The following is a 27,544-nucleotide window of genomic DNA, read 5'->3' as shown; positions in this document are numbered from 1 at the left end:
GCTTGGTTGAGATTGGCAGCTCTATGCAAAACGGCAACTTCCTGAATAAGGTGAATAACATTAAAAAGTGGTGCCATTAATTCAACATTCAGGCACGATTTCTGTCAGCTGGAAGGACTTCACGCCACAGAATTGGCAGACCCGATCGCTGGCAAGAATAAATTCTAAGTTTCAGCGTTTGTGGATTTTCTATTTAGTTATTTCTTTCAAAAGCAGTCAATCATCCGTATTTCTATAGAGACCTGCCCACCATCTGAAACTATCTGTGACATATGTTGCGAATTGAACCCTATCTGAAGTTTTCCCCTTGTGTGAACGATGGGCGGTGTTCAGGCTGCGCTGCCAGTTTAACCATTAAGCTCACACCTAATATGGGCCCAGTGCTTCTAACCTAATCCACATGTTAATGCCTCAGTCCAGTGCAACAGCTGCAGCAGATGTGGAGGTCACATGGACTGGACTTCCATTTTAACACCGAAATAACCTCACTGCAAAAAAATAAATCATATCCAACTGATCAAAATGGCTCAAAAAGAAGGAGCAATGTGGAATTTTTCTGGTGGAGGGTTCGTCACATCCTTGACTCCATGGAGATGTTATCGCTTTGTCTGGAATGTTTCACAGAGCGGCATTAAATCTTTCTATCATCATGGAGACCAAACCAAATCAGAGGTAAGATCTTATTATTACTTACCTTATTTTTGGGACTATAAGACGTGCGCAAATGACAATTTATGCCTCTCTTTATTGTTGTATTAGATTGGTCCAAAATAGGGACACCTGGAACATTTCTTGTATAAAACTGGACAAATTACCGTATTTTTCAGACTATAAAGCGCACTTAAAATTATCCTAATTTTCTCAAAAATCGACTGTGCGCCTTATAATCCGGTGCCCCTTATGTATTAATTCTGGTTGTGCTTACTGACCTTAAACTGATTTTATGTGGTACACAGCGCTCAAAAATCTGTCAAAATGTTTAAGTATGACTTTGGTAAACTACGAAGCCGCACAAGGAGTGAGCTGTTTTTTTTTTTTCAGCGCTTTTAGTTTACGTAAATTAGCCAAGAAATGTAAACCAAACGTAAACAAATGTGCTCAAAGCTGCATTAAACACATTATTATTCAATGTATATTTGAGTCATCCTCGTAGGAAATAAAAAAAGTGAAATTATCCACTCACATTCGCATTCATAATACACATTCACCAAGACAGGGAGGCAACGCCGGACAACTTACGCCACGATCTGCCAATAGATCGTGGACGCCTGGGCTAAGGGATCAGTCCGTTTGTTTCACTTAATGTGCCTTATGACCTGGTGCTTATGTAAAAAATAGACGAGAGAATTCAACATTATTGATATTGCACCTTAAAATCCAGTGATGCTTATAGTCCGAAAAATACGATATTTATTTAAAGAACATTTAAAATGTAATATATGTAAAGATTATAGCCAGCGTGGCTAATTTCCATCTTCATTCCCTCGGCAGGTTGATGTGAAATCATCTACCAGACGGGGGAAAGTACAGCACCAATCACACCAGGACACTCACTATACACACAATTCATTTCAGACAGTTCATTTGAAGTTCCAAGTCAAGAGTCTGACCTCTGTGGGAAGGGGACCCCGAGCACAGTCAGAACGTCTGCTTTTCTAGGTATTTCTGAGCTATAAATCCATCTGTAATTGAATAAATGTAAGGAAGAGCTGTTTAATGTCATACTGTGAAGCATTCCAGCCAGAGCGGGGACATATCCACAGAAAAAAGCGACAGGCCCCCACCCAAAGAGTTACATAACGCAACTCTAAAGGCTAAATATGTAACTTTTTCATTGCTTTGCCTGGAATGTTTCATTGTCTATCTCCATGGAGAGAAGCAGGTGAAACATGTAGGACTGTCACGATAACTATTTTTGAAGTTTGATAAATTGTTGAAGTAAATATAACGATACTATTGAAAAAAGTCCTAAAGTAGAATTATCCCCAAAAGTATTCTAAATGAACAATATTAAAAAACATGAGCTGCAATAACTAAATAGCAGAATGCAACACTTTTAGTAATTAGTTTGTATCCATAATGAGTCACAGAAGTTATTTATTCAACCTTGTACATCTCAGATCTATCATATTGCAAAAAATAACAAAAAAAAATCCACTACTGCAAAGACAAAGGGGTCTGGTCAAGTGATAACGGAGAGAAATGGGGCAGATTTACATTCAAATGTCTCTTATTCAGAAACTAGAGGGACTATTGAAATAAGTAAAGTATCAGAATGTAGGAAAGAGTTACACTCCAACAGGGTAAAGTTAAACCTGTGATATTCTTTCAAGTTGTTGACAAAAAATTTAAAAACTCATGTCTGTAACGGAGGGAATGAAATATGCAGCACTTTTTGGGCAATAAATACAAACAGTGATAACTCTTGGTTCTCACTTACATATCCTTAACAAACTGGTTTGAATATTTGCTTCATATAGTTTTCTACCATATGGTACAAGATTAGGTTGAAAAACCTCTTACTTTTTGAGTAATGAGATTTTTTATTAAGAAAGGTCATGGTAACGGAGGGAAAAGTAACAGAGAGAAAATTGTGCAAACAAGTAGAAGGTGCATGATTTTGCATAATTCAGCTTTTTTCTTCCGAATACTTTAATATTACTTCAAAATGAAAGGAAACTATTTCTATAAAATATGTCAGTCCTTCCAAGCAAATTTTTATCATTTTAAATACTTTTTTTTTTTTTTTTTTTTGAAAAATCATGTACCTTCATCAACAGTTCAAAGATGGAATAACACAAGATATGATGAAATACATCCATTTATTTACATGATTTTCAGGTCTTTGAAATTTGGGAAATAATTTTTGTTCCATGTTTCATACATGGTCTGTTTAAAACATATGGAACTTTAGAACCAAAAATGGTACAGAAAAAAGGTCAACAGTTTCATAAACTAGAGTACATATGTATCTGTTCAATACATTTTTATATCAGATGCATTAACTTGAATTTTTGGCCTTGCTGTTTACTTCTGCTTGACCGGGCCCAAAGTACACACGAGAAATACTGACCCTCCAAAAACATTGTTCCAGTTATCATATATTGAACGATAAGGCGCCTGTATGTGGAGAACCCAGTCCACTCAGAGTAAGAATGCATGTTTTTACATTTTTTTTTAATTAAAAACGCATCTGTAATTGAATAAAAGAAATGTGTTTTATAGCATTGACAGGAATGTTCCACAGTACGGCATTAAATGTATCTATATATCTACATCAATGGAGAAGAACGACAAGTAAAATTATTTTAAACTAAATCAATTCAACTCACATTAAGTTCAATATCCTGAAAACATATGTGTAACTCGTCTTTTTAGTAGTGCGATCACGTGGACTGCTCTTCATGTGTAACTGTGTGTTTGTACAGTGTTCTGGTGGAGCAGGCTTTTTTTTTTGAATGGACTTGTGGTAATTTACAGCTCCCTGAGGGAATACAGCTGCTAAAGGCCAATCATACAGACGGACTTATGTTACATGCAGTACATTTGTGTTGTCATATGTCTAATGTTCATCAGGAACTGTCTGGACTTGAGTTTGATTTTATTTTAGGGCTCAAAATGCTGCATAAACTTACGAGAGAGTTTGACATGAAATCTCTCTTTCCCAAAATGAGCTCAGCAAAAACACAATCTTAAATACTTTGCAGGTTCTTGAACAGTTTAGTGTTTACATAGACCAAATTTGGACTTGTCTTAAAATATGAATATGAACAATGGAACAAGTCATACAACATAAAAAATAAATAAATAAACTTGAGTCTGTTTTCTGCTTTATATTTAAGCGCAATTCTGGGTAACAAATCTTGCAGTAGTAGTACCATATTTTTCAGACTATATGGATCACCGGATTATAAGGCGCAATATCAATAATGTTAAATTCTCTTGTCTATTTTCATACATAAGATGCACCGGATTATAAGGTGCATTAAGCGAAACAAACGGACGGTCCTTGATCCTTTAGCCCAGACATCCACGATCCATCGGCAGATCATGGCTTAATTTGCCCGGCGTTGTCTCCCTGTCTTGGTGAATGTGTTTGCCTTTTACAGAAACAAAACTTAAAACCACATGGCTAATTTGCATAAACCAGGGGTCTCCATGTACAGTTGTAAAAGGTACTTAATTAATCAGATTTTACTTATTCAGCACAATATGTGTAATTCAGAAATCCCTTAGTGAGCTACTTGGAAGGAGGTGAAGAGCTACCATGAGCTCCCGAGTTACAGGTTGGAGACCCCCGGCATGAACTATAAACACTGAAAAAAACAGCTTGCTTCTTGTGCCCTGATGTGGTCGGCTTCTATCGGACTAAAGGAGACAACTCAGTAGAATATGTGTGTTCTTTCAGCAACAAGGCGACGGCGGCAGTGTGCACTGAGTTGACACAGAACTATACTTTGCCCTTTACTCTGCAAGGCTCCTGACTACAGCAGCCGTAATGCTCCGACAATCCATCAAGCGGTGCGGCTTCGTAGTTTACCAAAGTCGTACTAAAACATTTTGACAGATTTTTGAGCTCCGTGCACCACATAAAATCGGTTTGAGGACAGTAACCACAACCAGAATTAATACATAAGGCGCACTGTCGATTTTCGAGAAAATTAAAAGATTTTAAGTGCGCCTTATAGTCCGAAAAATACGGTAGTTGTTTTTTATCACCTTCAGCTTTTATCTAGATTCAAATCGGTTTTATCTTGTAGTGATTTGTAGAGGATGATCCACGCTTTTATCTCTACATGTCTTGACTACAAATGTACACTGGTATCAGCCAAGCTCACCTGTCGCTCTTATAGTTGGTGCAAAATTCTGCAGCTGCTTTTAACCGGGACACACCATAGAGAACACATCGCACATTTTTTATCATATTTTTATATTTTATCATTGTTTCACTGGCTCCACATCCATTTAAGAGTTGACGTTTATGTTTAAAGCACCTCATGGACTGGCCGCCGTGTACATCTCAGACCTCATTGTTCCCGACACTCCTTCTCGCGCTCTGAAGTCTGAAGGCCAGCTCCAACTTGTCGTCCAAAAAACGTAATGTTGATGCAGCTCTAGTTGCCATAGCGATGTGTAAACTATTAGATCTGTGGCTGTTTTATTTAAAGGACCTATATCACACTATTTACACACATGTTTGACACACACACCCTGCATATTTAAGATGAAAACTCCACATGCTCTTACTATAATCATCTGGATAATTTAATTCCTGGAATTTCCAGTCTCTATTGAACTAAAGGTGAAAGGAGTTGTTAAGTTGAAAACTGCAACATCACAAAGTGGAACAGAGCGTTTTGATCTGTGGAGATGTAAACAGACTAATAATAGAGGATGACTCAGACATGTATGACTGAAACTGTAAGTGTCATTAAAATGCTTTATGCAGAAGACAAGTTCATTTTGGTTTAGAAAAATTATAAAGTTAAATTTTTTGTTAAAAATGATCATAATTCATATGGGAAAATATGTTTTTTTTATATATACAGTTATATATTAGCAATTTCATTTGATTTGGTACCATTATTGTCACAAGACTTGATATGAGAACTTGAGAGAATTTCGGGTCACAGGTAAATCACGCTCAAAGACCTTGCTGCCACGATTTCAGCAGCTACGGCAACTATCCAGCTGTACAAGGTATCTTTTATTTTTATTTATTTTTTATTTTTATTTATTATTTATTATTTATTTATTTATTTATTTATTTAAGGGACAGTGCCTATTAACGAACATCTACAACATTGCAGTGTAAATACGCCAGATTCATTTCCATATGTAGTTCCTCGGCAGGTGACACCACAAATTTAACAGAAAAAACAATAACAAGTGACAAGCGACGGTTATACACTTTTATATTTGTAAAGACTGTAATTGTGAAATGTATGTTCCCGTGTGTGTATGCTGAACGCAGAGAGAAAACGCACCGATGGCACAGATTTCCTTTGTCTAAAAGTCTTTGATGTGACAGACGGCAAAACGAGGACGGAGCGTCTAATTGTATGTTTATTTTTCCTGTAGTTTTCACAGCATAAATGCGCCAGTACTCGAGAACCGTGTGCAGTTTTGTCATTGAGGAGCTACAGAAACAAAACACAAGTCCAGAACCCGTGTATCATTAGTTTTTCAATATAAAACCAAAAATAAGAAAATGAAAAAACAACTGTTTTCTTCATTATTTGTCTCCAAAACCAAAATGAAAAAACGGATAACGATTCGTTTTTTCAGTTTTCGATTTTGTGGTTAAATGAAAAATGGAACGGGACCAGAGCGGGACTGAGACCGAGACCAGGCTGGGACCAGGCTGGGACTGAGACCAGGCCATGACCAGACCGGGACCAGACCAGAGGCTCAGAGCCCACGGCAGGGCCGGAGCTCGAAGCTGAGGCTCGGACCCTGTGGAGTCTCAGAGTCCGCTCTGGTCCCGCTCTGGTCCCGCTCTGGTCCCGCTCTGGTCCCGCTCTGGTCCCGCTCTGGTCCCGCTCTGGTCCCGGTATGGTCCCGGTCTGGTCCCGGTATGGTCCTGGACCTGGATCAGTCCTGGTTCAGTCCGTATGCAGCGTAAACGTCTGGCATCGCAGTCACGGAAGTCACATAAATGGGAAACGGCTGTTATCCGTTTTTTTCATTCATTTTTCATTTAAACACAAAATCAAAAACTGAAAAAAGGAATCATTATCTGTTTTTTTCATTTTGGTTTTGGAGACAAATAATTTTTGGTTTTATATTGAAAAACGCATGAAGGAATGATACACGGATTGTCCAGGCTCACAAGAAACAAGAATATATTTTGTGTAATATAGGACCTTTTGTGACGTAAAACTGGAGTTAAAACAAGTAGGTGACTAATTTGTTGTTTTTTAAGTTACTGTTCACACTTTAACTATGTCAAGCCATTTTCCCAACCACCTAACCATTCTCCAAACCTTAACAATAATGTTCTTAAACTGAACAATATCACATCCTTAACGGTGTTCCTGACCTAACCTTAATCATAGCCCATTTTCTGACCTAAATTATAACCCTGATCCTATAAACTTTACCACAGAACGACCGATCACAGCAGACTGTCATTAACCTTCTTCGCTCACGGTTCAGAATTAGGCAGAGGCGGCTCGCTCACAATCCGGTTTGATGTTTCGACCCCAAACTCAAGCGTGTAATTCCCAGAAGAGGATCTGTTCAGAGTTAAACGCGAGGTCCCGGTGTCAGAAAAAGGCGTGTTTTTTGTTGAAGTTGTAGCAAACACGGGTTACGGCTGGTGAAAAGGTTAAGGAGCAGAGTTCCTTTTGGGAGAGAGAAAAACCCAAGAGGAAATTAAAACAACGTCAGGTTCATGTTCCCGCTTTTATTTACGTGACCTGAGGGTCTGACACATGGACTCGGCCAGGTCAGAAAAACAAAGGGAGGGGGAGGAGAGGAAGAGCGGGTGATGAGAGAGAGATGGAGGGAAAGAAAGAGAGAGGGAGAGAGAGAGAGAGAGAGAGAGAGGGGGGGAGGGGGGGGGGAAGACAAGGAGATAGGAGGGAGAGAGAGGCAGAGCGAGAGAGAGACAATGAGGATGGAAGTTGGGCAGAGAGAGAGGGAGAGAGAGAAAGAAAGAAAGGGGAAAGGAAGAGAGCAGGAGAGAGGGAGGATGGAGAGGGGGGCAGAGGGAGAGAAAGAGAGGTAGATGGGGAAAGAGAATGGGAAGGGAGGGAGGGAAAGAGGGAGATAAGAGGAGAGAGACAGTGAGAGAGAGAGAGAAGGAGAGAGAGGGAGAGAAGGAGGATGGAGAAGGGGGTCAGAGAGGGAGAGAGAGAAAGAGAGGAGGTTGGGGAAAGAGAGAAAGGGAGAGGGAGGGAGAGGAGGAAAGAGACACATAAAGGGAGAGAGACAGAAAGAGAGAGAGAGAAGGATGGAGAGGCGGGGGCAGAGAGAGATAGAAAGAGAGAGAGAAAGAGCGAGAATGGGGAGAGGGAGAAAGAAAGAGGGAGGAAAAGAAGGAGAGAGAGAGAGATAGAGAAGGAGGGTGGAGAGGGATGGCAGAAAGGGGGAGAGAAAAAGAGGTGGATGGAGAGAGAATGCGGGAGGGGGAGAAAGAGAGAGGGAGATAGGAGGGAGAGACAGTGAGAGAGAGAGAGGCAAAGAGAGGGAGGGAGAGAAGAATAGAGACAGAGAGAGAGAGAGAAGGATGGAGAGGTGGGGGCAGAGAGAGACAGAAGACAGAGAGAGAGAATAGGGAAGAGGGAGAAGGAGTGAGAGAGGGAGGAAAGGCGAGAGAGAGACAGAAAAGAGAGAGAAAAAAGACAGAATGGGGGAGAGGGAGGGAAAGACAGTGAGAGAGAGAGGGAGGGAGAGAAGGAAAGAGACACATAAAGGGAGAGAGAGAGAAAAAAAGAGAGAAGGATGGACAGGCGGGGGCAGAGAGAGACAGAAGAGAGAGAGAAAGAGCGAGAATGGGGAGAGGGAGAGAGGAGGATACTGAGGAACAAAGAGAGAGAGAGGGAGAGAAGGAGGATGGAGAGAGACGGCAGAAAGGGAGAGAGTAAAAGAGGTGGATGGAGAGAGAATGCGGGAGGGGGAGAAAGAGAGAGGGAGGGAAAGAAGGAGAGAGGGAGATAGGAGGGAGAGACAGTGAGAGAGAGAGGCAAAGAGAGGGGGGGAGAGAAGGAAAGAGACAGAATGAGAGAGAATGTGAGAGAGGGAGAAAGAGAGTGAATGGGGGCGAGGGAGACAGAAAGGGAGAGAGAAAGAGAGGTGGATGGAGAGAGAATGCAGGAGAGAGAGAAAGAGATGGAGGGAGGAAAGGAGAGAGACACATAGGAGGGAGAGGAGAGAGAGAGAAAAACAGAGAGAAGAATGGAGAGGTGGGGGCAGAGAGAGAGAGAATGGGGGAGAGGGAGAAAGAGAGAGGGAGAGACAGTGGGAGAGAGGTAAAGAGAGGGGGCAGAGATGGAAAGATAGAAGAGAGAAGGAGAGAGACACATAGGAGGGAGACAGAGAAAAAGAGAGGGAGAAGGAGACAGAATGGGGGAGAAGGAGAAAGGGAGAGGGAGGGAAGGAGAGAGAGAAAGACAGTGGGAGAAGGGTGGAGAGGTGGGGGCAGAGAGAGACAGAAGAGAGAGAGAGAAAGAGAGGTGGATGGGGAGAGAGAATGGGTGAGAGGGAGAAAGAGAGAGGGAGATAGGAGGGAGAGACAGTGAGAGAGAGAGAGGGAGGATGGAGAGGGGGGTCAGAGAGGTAAAGAGAGAAAGAGAGGTGGATGGGGAGAGAGAATGTGGAGAAAGCGAGAGGGAGAGAGAGAGAGACAGAAAGACAGAGGGCGAAGATTAGAGAGGTGGGGGCAGAGAGAGACAGAAGACACAGAGAGAAAGAGAGAGAGAGAATAGGGAAGAGGGAGAAAGAGAGAGAGAAGGATGGAGAGGTGGGGGCAGAGAGAGAGTGACAGAAGAGAGAGAGAACGAGAGATGAATAAGGAGAAGGAGAGAGAGAGAGGGGAGAGAGAAAAACAGATTGAAAGAGAAGGGACGGGGTAAGAAAGAGAGTGAAACAGAGAGAGAGAGGAAGAGAGTGTAGGGAGGAAACCACAAGAGAAAACAAGGACAGACTCTGAGGACATGAGGACCTTTGGGAGATTAAAAATGTACGCTGCAAAAACAACAACAACAAAAAAAATTGGTTAAAATGACTTGAATTCAGAATTGGAACAGAGAAGTTTTGTCTCGTCACATTTAGGTTTGTATTTGACGAGAGAAATTCTTGTCCTGAGCCTCAATTAGTCGACTAGACGAGGTAAAAGCTTTTATAACTATTCAATATTTCTATAATCTGCGCCAAATTGTTCTTATAAAAGCACAAGATCACATAAGTTCACGCAACGACGAATATTTATGCAGTACACAGCGAAATTATCTTTAAAATCACTTAATTAAACCGTTCATTCCTCTTCAAACGAACACTTTTTTTCTCCTTGTCCTCATAAATTCTGTCATTCTGGTTAATTAATAAAAATATAAGTTGATTAAAACACCATCACGAAGCGACCCTGAGCTCTGAACATTTGGATTTTGTTCAATTTTTTTCTCTTGTTTCATGGAAAAATTATCAGTCCATCAAGCAAGATTTGTTTGGTTAACTAAATTGAGAGTGAAATTACAGCGAAATTGTGAAATTATTTGAATAAATATACAGACGTACAGAAACAAGTCCAAAAGTCTGCAACAGCAACAACTCGGCTACTCAAACGAGATTAATTTTCTGAATTGTTTTGAACTGTTTGGACAAGAGCTGCAGACGCTGCTCATGCAGACAGATAACGCTTTAACACGGAGGGAGGGAGAGATGAAGTAAAAGACGAGAAAGAGGGAGAGAGAGACAGAGAAGAGAGAAACCTGAGAGAGAAAGAAAGAGACAGAGAATATATATATATATAGAGAGAGAGAGAGAAATATAGAGAATTTAAAAAAGTAGAGAGAGAGACACAGAGAGAGAACAGAGAAAGCGAGAGAGAGAGAGAGAGAGAGAGAGAGAGAGAGAAAGCAGAGAGAGAGAGAATAGAGAAAGCAGAGAGAGAGAGAGAGAAGAGAGAAAGCAGTGAGAGAGAGAATAGAGAAAGCAGAGAGAGAGAGAGAGAAGAGAGAAAGCAGAGAGAGAGAGAATAGAGAAAGCAGAGAGAGAGAAAGAGAAGAGAGGAGAGAAGAGAAAGAACAGAAAGCAGAGAGAGAGAAAGAGAACATAGAGAGAGAGAAGGAAGAAAGCAGAAAGCAGAGAGAGAGAGAAAGAAGGACTAGAGGAAGTAGAGAGCGAATAGACAAAGTGGAGAGAGAGAGAGAGAAATTAAGAGAATAGAGAAAGTAGAGAGAGAGAATAGAAAAGGTGGAGAAAGAAAGTAGAAAAGGCAGAGAGTGCACGAGAGAGAGAGAATAAAGGAGAAGAGAGATTAGATAAAGTGAAGAGAGAAAGAAGAGAGAGAGAATAATAAAGTGGAGAGAGAGAAAGAGAAAGTACTGAGAGTGAGAAACAATGAGAGTAGAGAAACTAGAAAGAGAGAATAGAGAAAGCAGAGAGATGGAGAGACGGAGAATCAAGAACACAGAGAAGAAAGTGAAATAATTCTCATCCCAGCAGAGGTTTGGAGGAATAAAAACATTTGAATGAGTAAAACTGTAATTTAAACAGATTTATTTAAGGACATTAGAGCTTTGATCTTTGCCTCACACGTTTCTGCAGCTACGAGGTGATTTTTTTACTCCCAACGCTCAGAGACAGACTCACACCTGCACCCAGAGCAACAGCAGCTGCACAGACTCACACCTGCACCACACCGACACACACACGAAGAGACGAAGAAAAGAGAGAGACCAAGAACTGGGAGAGACAAGAACTGGAAGAGACGAAGAACTGAGAGACAAAGAACTGAGAGAGACAAAGAACTGAGAGAGACAAAGAGAGACGAAGAACTGAGAGAGACGAAGAACTGAGAGACAAAGAACTGAGAGAGACAAAGAGAGACGAAGAACTGAGAGAGACTGAAGAGAGACGAAGAACTGAGAGAGACGAAGAGAGAGAGAACTGAGAGAGACAAAGACTGAGAGAGAAAGAACTGAGAGAGAAAGAACTGAGAGAGAGAGAAGAGACGAAGAGAGACTGAGAAGAACTGAGAGAGACGAAGAACTGAGAGAGACGAAGAACTGAGAGAGACGAAGAACTGAGAGAGACGAAGAACTGAGAGAGACGAAGAACTGAGAGAGACGAAGAGCTGAGAGAGACGAAGAGAGAGACGAAGAACTGAGAGACAAAGAACTGAGAGAGACGAAGAACTGAGAGAGACGAAGAACTGAGAGAGACGAAGAACTGAGAGAGACGAAGAACTGAGAGAGACGAAGAGAGATGAAGAACTGAGAGAGACGAAGAACTGAGAGAGACGAAGAACTGAGAGAGATGAAGAACTGAGAGACGAAGAGAGATGAAGAACTGAGAGAGACGAAGAAGAGAGAGACAAAGAGAGATGAAGAACTGAGAGAGATGAGAACTGAGAGAGACGAAGAACTGAGAGAGACGAAGAGAGACGAAGAACTGAGAGAAACGAAGAGAGATGAAGAACTGAGAGAGATGAAGAACTGAGAGAGACGAAGAGAGATGAAGAACTGAGAGAGACAAAGAACTGAGAGAGAAAGAAGAGTTGAAGAACTGAGAGAGACGAAGAGAGACGAAGAACTGAGAGAGACGAAGAACTGAGAGAGACAAAGAGCTGAGAGAGACGAAGAACTGAGAGAGAAGAAGAGAGAGAGAACTGAGAGAGACAAGAATGAGAGAGACAAAGAGAGTTGAAGAACTGAGAGAGACGAAGAGAGACGAAGAACTGAGAGAGACGAAGAACTGAGAGAGACGAAGAACTGAGAGAGAAGAAGAACTGAGAGAGATGAAGAACTGAGAGAGAGAGAAAGAGAGAGAGATGAAGAACTGAGAGAGACAAAGAACTGAGAGAGACAAAGAACTGAGAGAGACGAAGAGAGATGAAGAACTGAGAGAGACGAAGAGAGACAAAGAACTGAGAGAGACGAAGAACTGAGAGAGATGAAGAACTGAGAGAGACGAAGAACTGAGAGAGAAGAAGAACTGAGAGAGAAGAAGAACTGAGAGAGACGAAGAAGAGATGAAGAACTGAGAGAGACGAAGAACTGAGAGAAACGAAGAGAGATGAAGAACTGAGAGAGATGAAGAACTGAGAGAAACGAAAAGAGACGAAGAACTGAGAGAGACTAAAAGAGACGAAGAACTGAGAGACGAAGAGAGACAAAGAACTGAGAGAGACGAAGAACTGAGAGAGACGAAGAGGGGGGAGGAAGAGAGAGAAGGGGGAAGGAGATAGATGCAGGGAGAAAGAGGGGGAAAGGAAAAAGAGAGAGAGAAACAGCGAAACTGGAGAAAGATAGAAGGAATAGAAAGAGAGAAATGGAGAGAGATAGAAAGAGAAAAAGAGACAGAAAGAGAAATAGAAAGATAGAGAGAGAGATAGAAATAGCGAGATGAAGAGAGATCGAAAGAGAAATGGAGAAAGTAATAGGAAGAGAGAAAGAGAGATAGAAAGAGATAAATAGAGATAGAAAGAGAAAAACAGATACAGAAAGAGAGAAATAGAGAAAGACAGAAAGAAATGGAGAAAAAAAGAAATGGAGAGCGAGAGAAAGAGAGAAATAGAAAGAGATAGAAAGAAAGAAATGGAGAGAGAAGAAAGACTGAATGAAAGACTCGATAGATAGAATAGAGGGTAGCGGGAAAAAGAAAAGGAAATTGGGATAAAAAGAGACAGACAGACTAAGAAAGAGAGAGGAAAAAGAGGGAGACAGACAGAGAGAGAGAGAGAGAGACAGAGATCGGGCATCCCATTCAGAAATGCAGACAATGGGCTGGACCAAACATGTGTTGCGTTGTTCCACCCAAACCCACATTCCAGTGCAGAGAATGAAGTGTGTCGTTCTGTCACATTTGATCCCGGTCGGTTTCACATTATCTTCCTCTTCCTCTGCGGCGTTACGATCTAACCCCGAAACCACAGCCACACAAACAGCTGCTGATGCAACCCAGTGCATTCCCAATCACAGACACTCGGCCCCATGACAAACAATGGGACATTAAACTAATTAAACTGAGCTGCTCCAGTTAAACTTCCAGCGCAGATGGATCATTGCCAGAGTCGGGGCTGCGGAGGTAAACAACATAACTCTAAGTTCGAGATAGAGTCACGCTGCGCAGCCAGACTCAATGAACGGTAATTAAGAAACTCCATCAGACGCAAAAACATAATGCGATTACTGTCCTTTTCATTACGGCAAATTATCAACATCTTATCGTCAATGTAATCTTCCAAACCATTGAAAATAATCACTATACTTTTGGTATTTCCGACTGTTGGTATTTGGACCTCTCTCTGTAAATATTCTTCAGTTTTAGCCGCATGCAGAGGTCATCTTGGTTCACAGAAAAGACTTTACCTGTAAGCCAACATGTTAGTTTAGCTCAGTACTTCTCAAATAGTGTGTGACCTTGGGGAACATTGCTTTTTTTTTTTGCCATACTAGAATAAAGTGTAGTTGCACATCCACTACAGTAGTTGGCAGTATAGTGTTTTTTTGCACCGAGCAGATGCACACATAGCACAGCGCAGGAGATATGAAGCGCGGTGGACAGACCGTCAAACTATGGAAAAATACTTAACAAGGTTGAAAAGAAAGGCAGAGAAAGACAGAGATAATGAAACAAACGACAGTCTCCCGAAAGCTAAGAATATGAAGAAGCGTATGTAGCACTCGGGTTCACTGTGACTACGGTGGGAAACAAGGAAAAGTTGCGCAAAAGTGGCGTCACATCTTCACTTCTTATTCTGCATTTAGACAAGCGTTTTCGGGAGGAAAACTGAGTGCATACGGTGACGCAAAAATGTGTGTGCCAGGCGGCTAGGTGGTGATGTATGTGACATAAACGCGTACGCGACGTGAGCAGATTTGACCAGAGTTTTGCGTCTTGGGCAATGTAGACGGAAACGCTATGGCGGAGCGTATTCAACTTTCGATTTCAGATTTTTGTGTTTTTAAGCACCAAAAATGCCATCGCCGTCTAAACGAAAGCACTTCCGATAAGATATTTTGTTGTTTTAACCCGCAAGCGTTCTCGTGTAAACAGGCCCTAAAAATGTTGGCAGCGGACAGCATGAAGCCAAATAAATGAAAGCGTCACTTAAAGACATTACACCCCAATCACACCGATAAGCCGCTTGAGTTTTTTTCAACAAAAACATGTAAAATATTGCCAACAATCATCCCGCTTTGTGAATACAAATGATAATTTTTATAGTCCATTTACTCCGCGAGGCTCGTGACTATGATAGCTGTAATGCTCTGACAATCCGTGAAGCGGAGCGGCTACATAGTTTACCAAAGTCGTATTAAAACAAATTTTAACAGATTTTTGAACATCGTGTATCACTTTAAATCGGTTCGAGATCAGTAAGCACAACCAGAATTAATACCTAAAATATACTGGATTATAAGGCACTATAAGTCCATTTTTGAGCAAATGTAAGGATTTTAAGTGCACCTTATAGTCTGAAAATTATGGCAAGTTGTCCCAGTTTTATACAAGAAATGTCCCAGGTGTCCCTATTTTGGACAAATCTAATACCTGCCAACTGTAAAAAGAGCCATAAATTGTCATTTGTTTAGGTAAAATACAGAAAAGCTGTTTAAAAATGACCAAAACACAAAGAAAATATGACTACACTGACTCACATTAGTGCCAAGTGTGTAATAATTTTCCTTAATTACGCACTCGTTTCACAATTTTATTATTACCAACCAACCCAAACCATGTCTAGTTTTTTATTTTGAAACTCTGGTCACACTATTTCTGTGCAATTAGGACTGAACGATTTGGGGGAAATATCTGGATTTGTTATTTATGTTTTAATACTATGATCATGTTTAAAGTGTACATTTTCAACTCCATACCTGCATGCTGTTGAAGACCCGCGGTTTCTCAAAGTGGAACTCAATGTCCACGCTGGGCTGCCCGAGTGCCTCTCTGCTCCAGCCCAGGTAGTCGTATCCAGGCCAAACCCGCAGCTCTTTGGTCTCTATGAAGTCATCTCCTCCTAAAACCCCGTCCACCAGCTGCCCCAGGCCCCCGAACTGCATCCTGGACAAAACACAACCACCACAGTTAAATGCGCTGTAGCTGATTTTTTTATTTTTTATTTTTCTTAAACACATGAAAAACAGATCCAGTTCATTTAAAAAAATCATCAGCGGTCCAAAGTTATTCCCTCACTTACCCTATGCATTCCGGGCATCCTAATTATCCACCGCAATGAGTTTATAAGTGCTTTTCACAACTTTTAGAGGCCGGAGTCATGTTTTTTTTGTCATGGTAAAGTTAGTAACAGCTGGCATGCTAACACTCACTTCCAGTATAATTAGGAAAGACAAATTTTGCTCAAATACATCAGGTACAGCGCATTTAAATGTGGACTGTGCCCTGCAAAACATGAAAATTACTACAAAAATTACATGTTGTATTTGAAAAAAGATTTTAGGCAGTTTTGTTTAGTTTCCCCTACCTAAATAGTTTACCTTTCATGACATTTCGACTGGTTTTAAAATGATTTAAAGTTGCACTATGGAACTTTCTTGTTAAATTCCAGTGAGTTTTATTATTGCTTTGTCTGGAATGTCCCCCAGTATGGCATTAAACTGATCTTGCTCACATTTATTTCATTACACACGTTAATACCTTTAAAAAAAGCATTCTAGTTTTCAGTATGGTCGCCTCTCCACAGATCTGACCTCCCATCTGTTTGTCTCCTTGGATATAGATACATTTAATGCCATTTTGTGGAACATTTTGGCCAGAACAATAATATCTCCACGGAGACAAGATAATTACTAGATTACACAGCAAAAACCTAAATCTAGTCAAGTTAAGATGACTTGAATTAAGAAAGTTTTATCATGTTTTGAGTCAATTTCACTTGACAAATAAAGTGGAATAAGACTTTTTGTACTTAAAATATGAAAATAAATCTTGCTACACTTAAAATAAGAAAAACAACAACTTTGTGTACTTAAAATACAAAACAAAGTTGAATGTTGCTTGAATTAAGAAAAACAAACTTATTCCATTGGTAAATAATTTTACTTGTCAAGTTGAATTGACTCAAATAAAGTAAAATGTTCAGTCATTTTAACTTACATAGATATTGTTTTCTTTGCCTGTGCAGGTGGTTTTATAGCTCAAAAATACCTACAAAAACAGACATTCTGTTCTGACCTGGAACCTGGTCTGAGATTTGACCTGGAACCTGGTCTGAGATTTGACCTGGAACCTGGTCTGGTTTGGTCTCCATGAAGATAGAAAGGTTTAATCCTACACTGTGAAACATTCCAGACAAGAGATAGTTTAATGGAGTGTTTTTTGTTATCAAAAACCCAATAAATATGGCTTTGACAGATAAAATATTTTATTAACTTGGATTTCAACCACAGGGATCCCACACAACTTTTACATTCTTGAGGAAAACAGTCACGTGAACTCCTTAATGCTTTGGAGTTTAGAAAAAAATTGTTGTTCAATGTGACAAAACTGATAACTAAGCAAATTAGACTGTAAGAAAGGGATTATGCAGTATTTTTTATGACAGCCTTGTTCTCATGTAATCCATTTTGTGACATACGCAGTTCTCAGCTCCAGTGTTAAATAAGACTTGGTTCCATATCCAGAAATATTAGTCTTGGGGTGTTGGTAATCTGGCAAAGTTTCATGCTTATGCCATAAAAACAAACTATTTTGAGCCTTAACAGCTCCACTACTATTCGCATGTTGAGCAAGTTACTTTATATCTGTAATGCATTATTTATGACTTGTTACGGTCATTTCACAGTAATTCGTTACAATACAGTTATTACTGCATTTAAAATGTAAAACATTACACTACTACATTACTAAAGTTACTCTCACCAAAACAACTGTTGCTGATTGTCAAATAACAATCAGCAAGCGAAGATTACGAACTTTTGCGCCATATATGGACTGAACCACAACAAAACCAGGTCTAAATCAGGACTAAACCAGGGCTAAACCAGGGCTAAACCAGGACTAAACCAGGACTAATTTTGAACTAGGACTTGGCATCTAGGACCACCCCTGAGAGAACCCCAAGTCTGTGCAGCAGGGTGTCCGCAAAGCACGACTGGGTGACGGCTGCACGGTGTACCATGGAGTGTGAAGCTCTGCGCTGCTCCTTTTGCCCACGGTTACCCGATGGTCTACGTGGGCACACCTCTGGGCCCGTTGCGAGATTCGGAACCGTAACGATGGCTGATGTCGCCGTGATTTTAGCAAATTTGTGTGAAGAAAAACCACCAAAACCCACCACTTCAGCCCATGTTAAAAATGCATTGTGATGTGAGTAAAATATTATATTTTCTTTTCCCTGTAATGCTGAACATTACTGCATTACAGCAAAAAGCAACGCATTACAGTAATTTGTTACTTTTATAACACGTTGCTCCCAATATTGATTATTCTGTTGGTAGATCATTTTACTTGTCAAATTGAATGTACTCAAATAAAGTAAAATGTTCTCAATTTAAGTCATTTTAAATTACCTAGATATTGGTTGTTTTTTCAGTGTAGAAAATCACTTTTTGCTGTGTGGACAATAAGTTTTTACAGCTTTAAAACAACATTTAGTGAGCTGGGTTCATATCATTCTTAAGGGTGCTCTGAAGGGTCATGCACATGGACAGACATCTGTTATGAGTGCGTCTGGATTACATCAGAGCGCGTTCTTGCTAGCTCGGCGGCTAGCAAAACATTTCAGCTCCATTAACCACCCAGACTATGTAAGCGTGAATCCAGCCAAATTTTTCATGCCAAAACATTATGGTCAGGAAACACGCCTCAAATCCCCAAGCGCTTAAAAAAATACTGTAATTCCCTTTCGATTAGGCGGACACCAGAATAAGTTTCAGGGAAGACATCCGCGTTACTGTTAACAGATGTGACGACAGCTATCGACCGCAGCCCAGGGGAATCTTTATCTTGATTAAATTTGGAAAAACAGTGTTGAAAGTCTGACCACGAGCGCCAAAACCTCAGCAGTTGTGTTCATGTGAGATCATACTACTTTAAAAAGCCTATAATCTTAAAAATGAACAAGGATCAAGTTTCAGGTCAGGTCTGTGGAGAGGCGACCCCGTCAGAATACATGTTTTTCAAGGGATTTTTTGAGCAATTTTAGCTGAATAAATGCAATTTCGTGAGTTTGATGTCATCCTGTGGAACATTACACTGTATATAGTATGTAATTTATTTTGCTGTATGTAAATATTTGTAAAATTTCGAGATCAATGTACATACGCAACTAGGGCTGGGTATCATTAAGAAGGTGCCGATACGATACATACCTCGATACAGCGCACTTTCGATTCAACAAGGTATATTTCAAATCGATTTGATACAGTTCAATAAAAATAAAGGCTAAATCCTGGCTGTGATACTAAAAGTCTTTGTTAAACCACTTCTTGTGCAAAAGATCATATGAACCATTAGCCAGTGCCCTCCACTCAATTTAATATCTCTCCAGCGACTAGGTCAGGAATCGGAATACACTACATGGTTCGCAAAAAACGCGGAAGTGCGAGTTCGGGCACCAGTCAATCAGCAAAGAGTCATATATTCAGTGTTATCAACAATTCCCGAGGTCGAGGATTTAAAGCCGGAACAAAGAGAATGTTTGGTGAATTTTATCAAGGGGAAAGACTTTATTGCCCTTCTTCCTACGGGATTTGGGAAAAGCTTAATATACCAGTTAGCCCCGTTAGCGGTGCATTACATACGTGACTACCAAATAGCAGCGATTGGTTAAATGATAAAAAGTACCCACCTACAGTCAAGCAAACGAATTCTAAAACACTGCCAAGTCAGACAGTTTCTACGAAGTGAAACCGGCTGATGAACCAGGCTAATGAAACATGCCCATTTTAATAATCAAAACAGTGAAAATGTCAAATATGCTGCATACATGAGTTTCTGTCCTCTAAACAAACAAAAAAACTGTAGCACTGTAACAAAATTATTAAGTAAAATATACCAAAAAATACTCCTAGCGATACATCAATACAGCAGCCCACGGTTTTAATACTATATCATCACATTAGGCGATACAATATATATCGATATATCAATATTTCGATATTTTTACACACTCCTATAAGCAACCTCATCATTTTTGAAACTATGTAATGAATAAGGGTGGGTTAATTTAAGTTTTTCTTCTTCTCACTCCTTGTCGAGTAGGTGTATGATTTTTAGGGGTGCGATATGCGATATCCATGTCACGATTCTATATAACGTGATATATCCTGATACTAAAACAAAGGACGATATATTGTGATTTATCAATAATTTCATATAATATTCTGGTCGAGGACACATTCCCGAGAACAACAAAACAATACAATTTATTAAACTTTTAAATCATGAGAACAGTAAGAAGTAGTAGTAGAAAAAAAAGGACTTCGAAAGCATTTTGAAACGATACGAGAATTGCACAATGAAGTATCGCGATATATCACTGAATCGATTTTTTCTTACACCCCTAATGATTATGGTTTCTCTCTTGGCACAAACTCGAAATAAAAACAATCAACATTCAAAGCAAAGCAAAAACATTCCCATTAAGAACAGAACAAGAAAAGTTACGCAGTGCACCTTTAAGTATCCTATTACTACTCACCTGGAAACACTGCATTGGAACATTTATTAGATATTAGATATACGTTATTAATCCTTTTCAGTAAATGATTTTGTTGAAGCTCATTTACATTTAAGCTCCATCATATTATTCTAAAAAGCCCAAACTGAGGAGAGAAATCTACAGGAGAATTTGCCATTTAAATGTCACATATTGCAGTGGTTAATTCAGTAATTATTAAACCTATCCACGTGACAACTGGCACAAAGTTCAACATCTTGTCTATCTGTGCACATGAACAAAGGGAATTTTTTTCTCTATATTTTAAGACATAATCTTAATATGGTAATCCAACATATCATGGTTAGGTTCAATGTGTAGATGTGTTGATGTTATTGCTGTGCCTCGAATGTTTCACAGTATGTCACTCGCATCTGTCTCCATGGAAACAAGCAGGGCAACTTACAGAGGCTGCAAACCCACTCAAAGAAAGAATGCATGTTTTATGTATTTATTAGTTTTTTTATTTATTGGTAACGATAAAAACACTATAATGGTGTAAGATGTATGTAAGATTGATGCCATACTGTGGAAAATTTCTGGCAAAGGAGTAACATCACCATAGAGACAGTGCACCTTTGGGATCACCCATAGAGTAACATAGGTCATAGATAGATGAAATTATAATATCATTAAATCCTCTAGAACAGCGATGGGCAATTATTTTTTCCATGGGGCCACATCAGAAATAGAAAATATTGTGAAGGGCCAAAATGCTTAACTCAATTCTGCATAACATGAACTGTATTTAATTGTATTTCTTTATAAGAAGCAGTAAACTATTAAACCCCTTTAGTCTTAGTCTTTAGATCTGGTTTAGACCTGGTTTAGACCTGATTTAAAGCTGGTTTAGTTCTGTTTTAGATCTGGTTTAGACCTGGTTTAGTTCTGGATTAGACCTAGTTTAGACCTGGTTTAGATCTGGTTTAGACCTGGTTTAGGCCTAATTTAGATCTGGTGTAGTTCTGGTGTAGTTCTGGTTTAGACCTGGTTTAGACCTGGTTTAGACCAGGTTTAGACCAGGTTTAGACCTGGTTTAAACCTGGTTTAGACCTGATTTAGTGCTGGTTTAGACCTGTTTTAGATCTGGTTTAGGCCTAATTTAGATCTGGTTTAGTTCTGGTGTAGTTCTGGTTTAGACCTGGTTTAAACCTGGTTTAGACCTGGTTTAGGCCTAGTTTAGATCTGGTTTAGATCTGGTTTAGATCTGGTTTAGATCTGGTTTAGACCTGGTTTAGATCTGGTTTAGACCTGGTTTAGATCTGGTTTAGATCTGGTTTAGGCCTAATTTAGATCTGGTTTAGTTCTGGTGTAGTTCTGGTTTAGACCTGGTTTAGACGTGGTTTAGTCCTGGTTTAGACCTGGTTTAGTGCTGGTTTAGAACTGGTTTAGTTCTGGTTTATTTCTGGTTTAGTAAGGCTGCCTTACAAAAATTATATATATTAAAAAAACAAACAAAAAAAAAACTCTAAAATAAAAGCAATGCAGCTTTAGTCCATGCATGAGGTAAAACTATAAAATATGTTGTAATTCAAGTAATATTTTGTAATTTCAAATTATCTTAAAGGGGCAGGTCAGAGTCAACCAAAGGGCCTGGAGCTGTTCTGCTATAGAAAGCACCACTCACCCTTGCTCTGTGCTTCCATCGTAGGTCGAGTCGTTGAGGTAAATGGGCATCCCAGAGAGGTACATAACATGGCCCACTGGAGCTGTGTAGGCCTTCAGTCCATCTGGAAGACAAATAAAAAACTTGAATAAACTTAACTCGCTTTACTGTCAGCATAGGGAAATAAGACCTCTGCATTTGACCCTTCAATGCCACTGATTTAAATCTGACAGGACATCAGCAGTGAGACCCATCTCCAGATCTTGGGCGAGGCTCGGTCAGGACCACCTTAGCTGCAGGACTAACGTACTGTGCATATTTCAGTGTTATGAAGGAAATATGAGCACCCTCTGGACTGGAGACCCACCAAAACACAGGGAGAACAGATAAAAGTTCTGAATGCCTTCCACCCATTCACTAGTGGTCGGAAGAGCAGACTTAGGAGCTCAGTTACTTCAAAATAATTCAGGGTTCCATGACTTTTTCATGGCCTAAAGTGAATTTTCCATGATTTTATGGCACCCTCCATGTGTAGAATTGATCATACTTTTAGGGCTAAATATGAAATGTTAACCCTTTCCCCTCACCTTATGGTTTGGTATTGTCATTTTTTAACATTCAAAATACTGTCAGTGCATTTATTGTCATCTCTTTTAAACAAAACGCGCAGATGTTCAGAAATGATCATAATAGCCTAATGATAACTTCACAGAATCCTCTAATTGCGTGAAAGAGATACTAAGGCTACGTTTATATGATGACGGTTTGAACAGAAGATGCAAAAGTGGCATTCGCGTCTTCACTTTTTATTCTGCATTTAGACGAGCGTTTTTGGGAGGAAATCCGCTTACATACTGTGACGCAAAAGTGTGTGGAATTCGATATTCGTCGTGTTTCTGTGTACTGTATGTTTGTGATGTAAATGCGTACACGACCTGAGCAGATCTGACCAGAGTTTTGCGTCTTGGGCAGTGTAGACGGAAATGCTACGGCGGCGCGTATTCAACTTTTCCATTCTGGAGGGCGGTTTCAGATTTTTATGTTTTTAAGCCCCAAAAACGCCATCACCGTCTAAACGAAAGGCACTCCCAATAAAATATTTAGTCGTTTTTACCCACAAGTGTTCTAGTGTAAACAGGCCCTCAAATTCCATGACTTTTCCAGGATTTCCATGACCGTGGGAACCCTGATAATTACTCAAACAGAAGTTAAAATAAAAGTATGGAGTGTCATTCATACACAACACACATCAAATAAAAATGGGACAAACTGAAACTAAACCTGGGATAAAACCTAGACCCAAAGCAAGTCTACATTTGGTCTAAACTCGACTCAGACCTCAAATCCAAATCCTTTTGTAGCTTGTAATTTTTCTCGTGGAGAGTCTGTATATCATTAATCTTATCTATCTCCATGGAGACAAGCAGCTGAGGCAAGTTACAGGTCGGATCTCTAGTGTGGCGACCCTGCTCACAGTAAGAATGATTTTCAAGGTATTTTTGCGTAAGAAAAACACCTGCAAAATAGTAAGATTAATGCCATACCACGCAAAAACGAAAACACCTCAACTGTATGGATCATGCAGGTGGTAGACGTCGACAAGAAAAATTACGTAGTGCACCTTTAAATGTAAACTATTACCCGCCAACTGATGAAAACACCGCTTTGGAACATTTCTTGCATTTCAAATTAAGCTGTGAAAAGTGGTGTGGGGATTGGAAAGAGACATAGAATGGAAAAAACAAACATGTCCAATTCAACAGGATCTAAATGGGCCAAAGTCATTAAACGCTGAAACTCAATCCGGCCTTTTGCACTCTCCAGCTAATCAGGCCTCTCTCTAAGAACAACTGTTACGTCAGAATAGAGATTTACTTTCACTTTCCAATAATAAACAAGTCGACCTAGACCATTACATGAAGCAGTGTGTGTAGACTGTACCTGGGTAAAACAAACAAAAGACTGATTGTTGGGGATAAACAAAGCTTGGTGAAGTATCGGACTGAACTTTGCCTGATAAATATTGGGATTGGGGTTGAAAATGTGAGTTTTTAGAAATCAAATCTGAGTTCACAGAGCATATTTTAAATTTAGCAAGGGGTGTTAGCGTTGGAGAAAAGACTGAAATACCAACAGCTAAACTAATAACAGAATCTCAAGGTTTTTCAGAACATGTTCGCAGAAGTCTAAACTACAGGATTAGCAATTATAATAGACCCATAGATGTTTCCTAAATAACCGGAGTCAATTCACTAGTCTTGTAGTCAAGGCCGCACTAATTGAGACCAAGACCAGTCCAAAACCACAGGATCCCAAGACCCAGACAAGACCAAGATCTCTGAGAGTCGAGACCAAAACAAGACCAAGACTTTTAAAGGTCAAGATTGAGACAAGACCACAGCCCATCGAGTCCAAATCAAGACCATCTTTGTCATTTATTATATTTATTTGTATTTTATGGTTATTTTGGCACAAATATATCAATGTTTTTATCCATCTATCTAAATTTTATCTGATTAATATTCATTTAAGATTGAAATTAGCAAACTGTGCTGCACTGAAACACTGTGCGCCCTTTTTTGGACCCTCACCCACAGTTTGAGAAGTTCTTCTTTAATCCCCCTTCCACTGGCACTTTGCAGAAAATGACTTCAAAGTTCATCAAGTGAATTTTTTGAAGTTCCTAACATTTACAGTTACATTGTCTTACTGGTTTTGCAGTGATATTTAACAGCCTCTGCACATTCACGGGCTGTAATGGAATATGACTACACAGACCTTGAGTCCGAGACAAGACCGAGTCCCAGTGCGCTTGAGTCCGAGACCAAGACCGTAAAAAAATTGTCTCGAGGCTGACCAATCTTGAGTACCACAACACTACAATTCACATTTTACTTAATCTCTCATTCTCAGCTATACAGATTTGATACTAGCAGATGCTCATTTAAAGGCATACTATGTAACTTTTCTAATGGAGAGTCTGCCACATGCCTGTCAATTTCCTGTATCTATCGTGAATAGAAGCCAGAGACACCACCAGACCAAGTTACAGGTCATATCTGTGGAGAGGCGCCTACAATATGAACCCATGTTTTTCATTTTAATTAATTAATTAAGTTAAAGGTGTAAATGTGTAGATGTAACGTTTCTGCTTGTCTCCATGGAGATGTTATTGCTTTCCCTGGAATGGTCCACGAAATGCATTCAACTTATCTATCTGCATATAGAGAACCAGGGCAATAAGAATGCATTTTTTTCAAGGTACACATGTAATTTAATGAATGCAAGATAAATATTTAAAGGGCCCATATTACTCTATTTGCTGATCTGTTATAAAGTTGTTTCCTCGTCACAAACATGGACAGGTGTTTTGTTTCATTCACACATGTTTAACACACAAACCCTACATCACCCGGCTGAGTTCTTCTCTCAGACTGTTCCATCCTGTGTTCCACTGTGATTTTAAACTCCATACTCATTAGAATCATTTGGATAATTTCCCTGGAATTGCCAAACTACTGAACAAAAGGTAAAAGGAGCTGTTAACTTGAAAAACTACAGCTTCATAACATCATAAGGTACAAAGTAGGTAGACAGACTAATAATAAAGCGTTACTCAAACATGTGTGAATGAAACAAAACACAACTCCAGGTCTGTTTTTGAAGAGGTAACAACATTGTAACATGGCTTAAAGCTCACAAGAGTCAATTTTGTGTAATATAGAACCTTTAACGCCAAACTGTGTAACATTACTTTGACTCTGTTTAAATCCAGGCTCAAAATGATTCTGTTTACTTGTGCATTTGCTCAGCTAAACAGAAAGGTCTTTATTCTGCACTCTTCTCTCTCTCATTTAATGTCTCTCTTTCTCTCTTTTTAATTTTGTGATGATTATTTATGTTTTGATTTGTTTGTATTGCAGTTTTAATGTGTTTTCTTATTCTGTAAAGCACTTTTAATTTGTGTGCAAATTGTGCCGTACAAATAAACTTGCCTTGCCATTTCCAGCTAAACAATAACTTCTCCAAAGAGACAAGCTGATGCCATCCCCACCGCCGCCTGAAAAGTTACACAGTGCATCTTTAAACAACACTGGAGGTGATCTAACACTGGATGCGAGGTGAAACACTTGACATTCGAACCTGAGTGTGTCATTTGTTGCCTCCAGATAAACCGTGTAGCACCGCTCCTGAATTCCCAAACGGGGCATATTTAAAAAAGACGATCTCACGGCAGATTTCTAACCTCCCCGACAGGCCTGATTTACAGCCGGCCCGTTGCTGCGTGAAGTTGGTAGATGGAGCAAGAGAGGGGGTGACCTAGCCATAAATACTGTGTTAGTAAGTGTTGTGCTTCGGGTAACACCGGGCTTAAACCGTATATCACAGCGTGGCTTCTTTTTAGTGTTGCAAACCCCGAAGAGGCCGTAAATGTGATGGAATGCTACGAGTCGATGCATCGGTTATATGGGGAAAACATGCACATATTATAATCATTACAATGGGGTAAGTGTGCGTTGCAACATAAAGGAGGTCTATGGTATGGAGGGTTGAACGATTTTGGGAAATAATGTATGGTTACAATTATTCTGATGTAATATATGGTTACATTCGAGATTTATGTTGTAAAATTATGATTCTGTGTTGTCACGATACTAAAATTTCAAACAGATTCTAATACTTTACTCTACAGATTCTTTAGACAATAGAGAATGTGATTTTCAATATTAAATAATAGTACCATATTTTTTGGACTATAAGGCGCACCGTAATATAAGGCGCATTAAGCGAAACAAACGGACGGCGCTTGAGATTGACACTCAGGGCTCCCACTCTTTTTCACTCACAAAATTTCTAAACTTTTCCATGACTTTTTCATGAGCTGAAGTGAATTTTCCATGATTTTACAGCACCTACATGTGTAGAATTGAGCAGACTTTTAGGGCAAAATATGAAATGTTAACCCTTTCCACTCACCTTATGGTTTGGTATTATAGTTTTATAACATTCAAAATACTGTCAGTGCATTTATTGTCGTCGCTTTTAAACAAAATGTGCATATAATAATGAAATAATCATAATAGCCTAATGATAACTTAGCAGAACACTGTAGTTGCATGAAAGAGATACTAAAATTCCACAACTTTTCCAAAATTTTCATAGAATTTACAAAATTCTCTGACTTCTCCAGGCCTAGAAAATTGTAATTTTCCAGGATTTCCATGACCATGAGAACCCTGATAATTACTCAAATAGAAGTTAAAAGTATTGCGTGTCATTGATATACAACACACTTCAAATAAAACAACACACAACAAACTGAAACTAAACCTGGGACAAAATCTGGGCCAAGCAAAACTACATTAGCCCAGGCATTTACGATCCATTAGCAGATCGTGGTGTAATTCGCCCGGCGTTTCCTTCCTGTCTTGGTCAATGTGTGTTATGAATGCGAATGTGGGTGGATAATTTAAGTCTGGATTTTTATTTCCTACGAGGAGGACTCAAATATACATTGAGTAATAATGTGTTTAATGCACTTTAATGCACACATTTGTTTAAGTTTTACAGAAATTAAACTTAAA

At 39.6% G+C, this 27,544-nt stretch overlaps 1 protein-coding gene across 1 annotated transcript in view; it reads right to left on the bottom strand.

Annotated features, from left to right (window-relative positions):
• The window catches only part of ddr1 (discoidin domain receptor tyrosine kinase 1), a 127,680-nt gene that overhangs the window by 34,607 nt on the left and 65,529 nt on the right, over window positions 1-27,544 (bottom strand). The window contains 2 exon segments of the mRNA XM_055163267.1: window positions 15,549-15,735; window positions 21,981-22,083. Coding sequence (XP_055019242.1) covers window positions 15,549-15,735; window positions 21,981-22,083 — 290 coding nt within the window.

The sequence above is a fragment of the Boleophthalmus pectinirostris genome, unplaced genomic scaffold (genome assembly GCF_026225935.1).
Source record: "Boleophthalmus pectinirostris isolate CB_2022bp ecotype Guang Dong unplaced genomic scaffold, ASM2622593v1 HiC_scaffold_6, whole genome shotgun sequence".
Taxonomy (NCBI): Eukaryota; Metazoa; Chordata; class Actinopteri; order Gobiiformes; family Gobiidae; genus Boleophthalmus; species Boleophthalmus pectinirostris.
The sequence above is the reverse complement of the archived record's forward strand: the minus strand, read 5'-3'. Positions and strand labels throughout refer to the sequence as shown.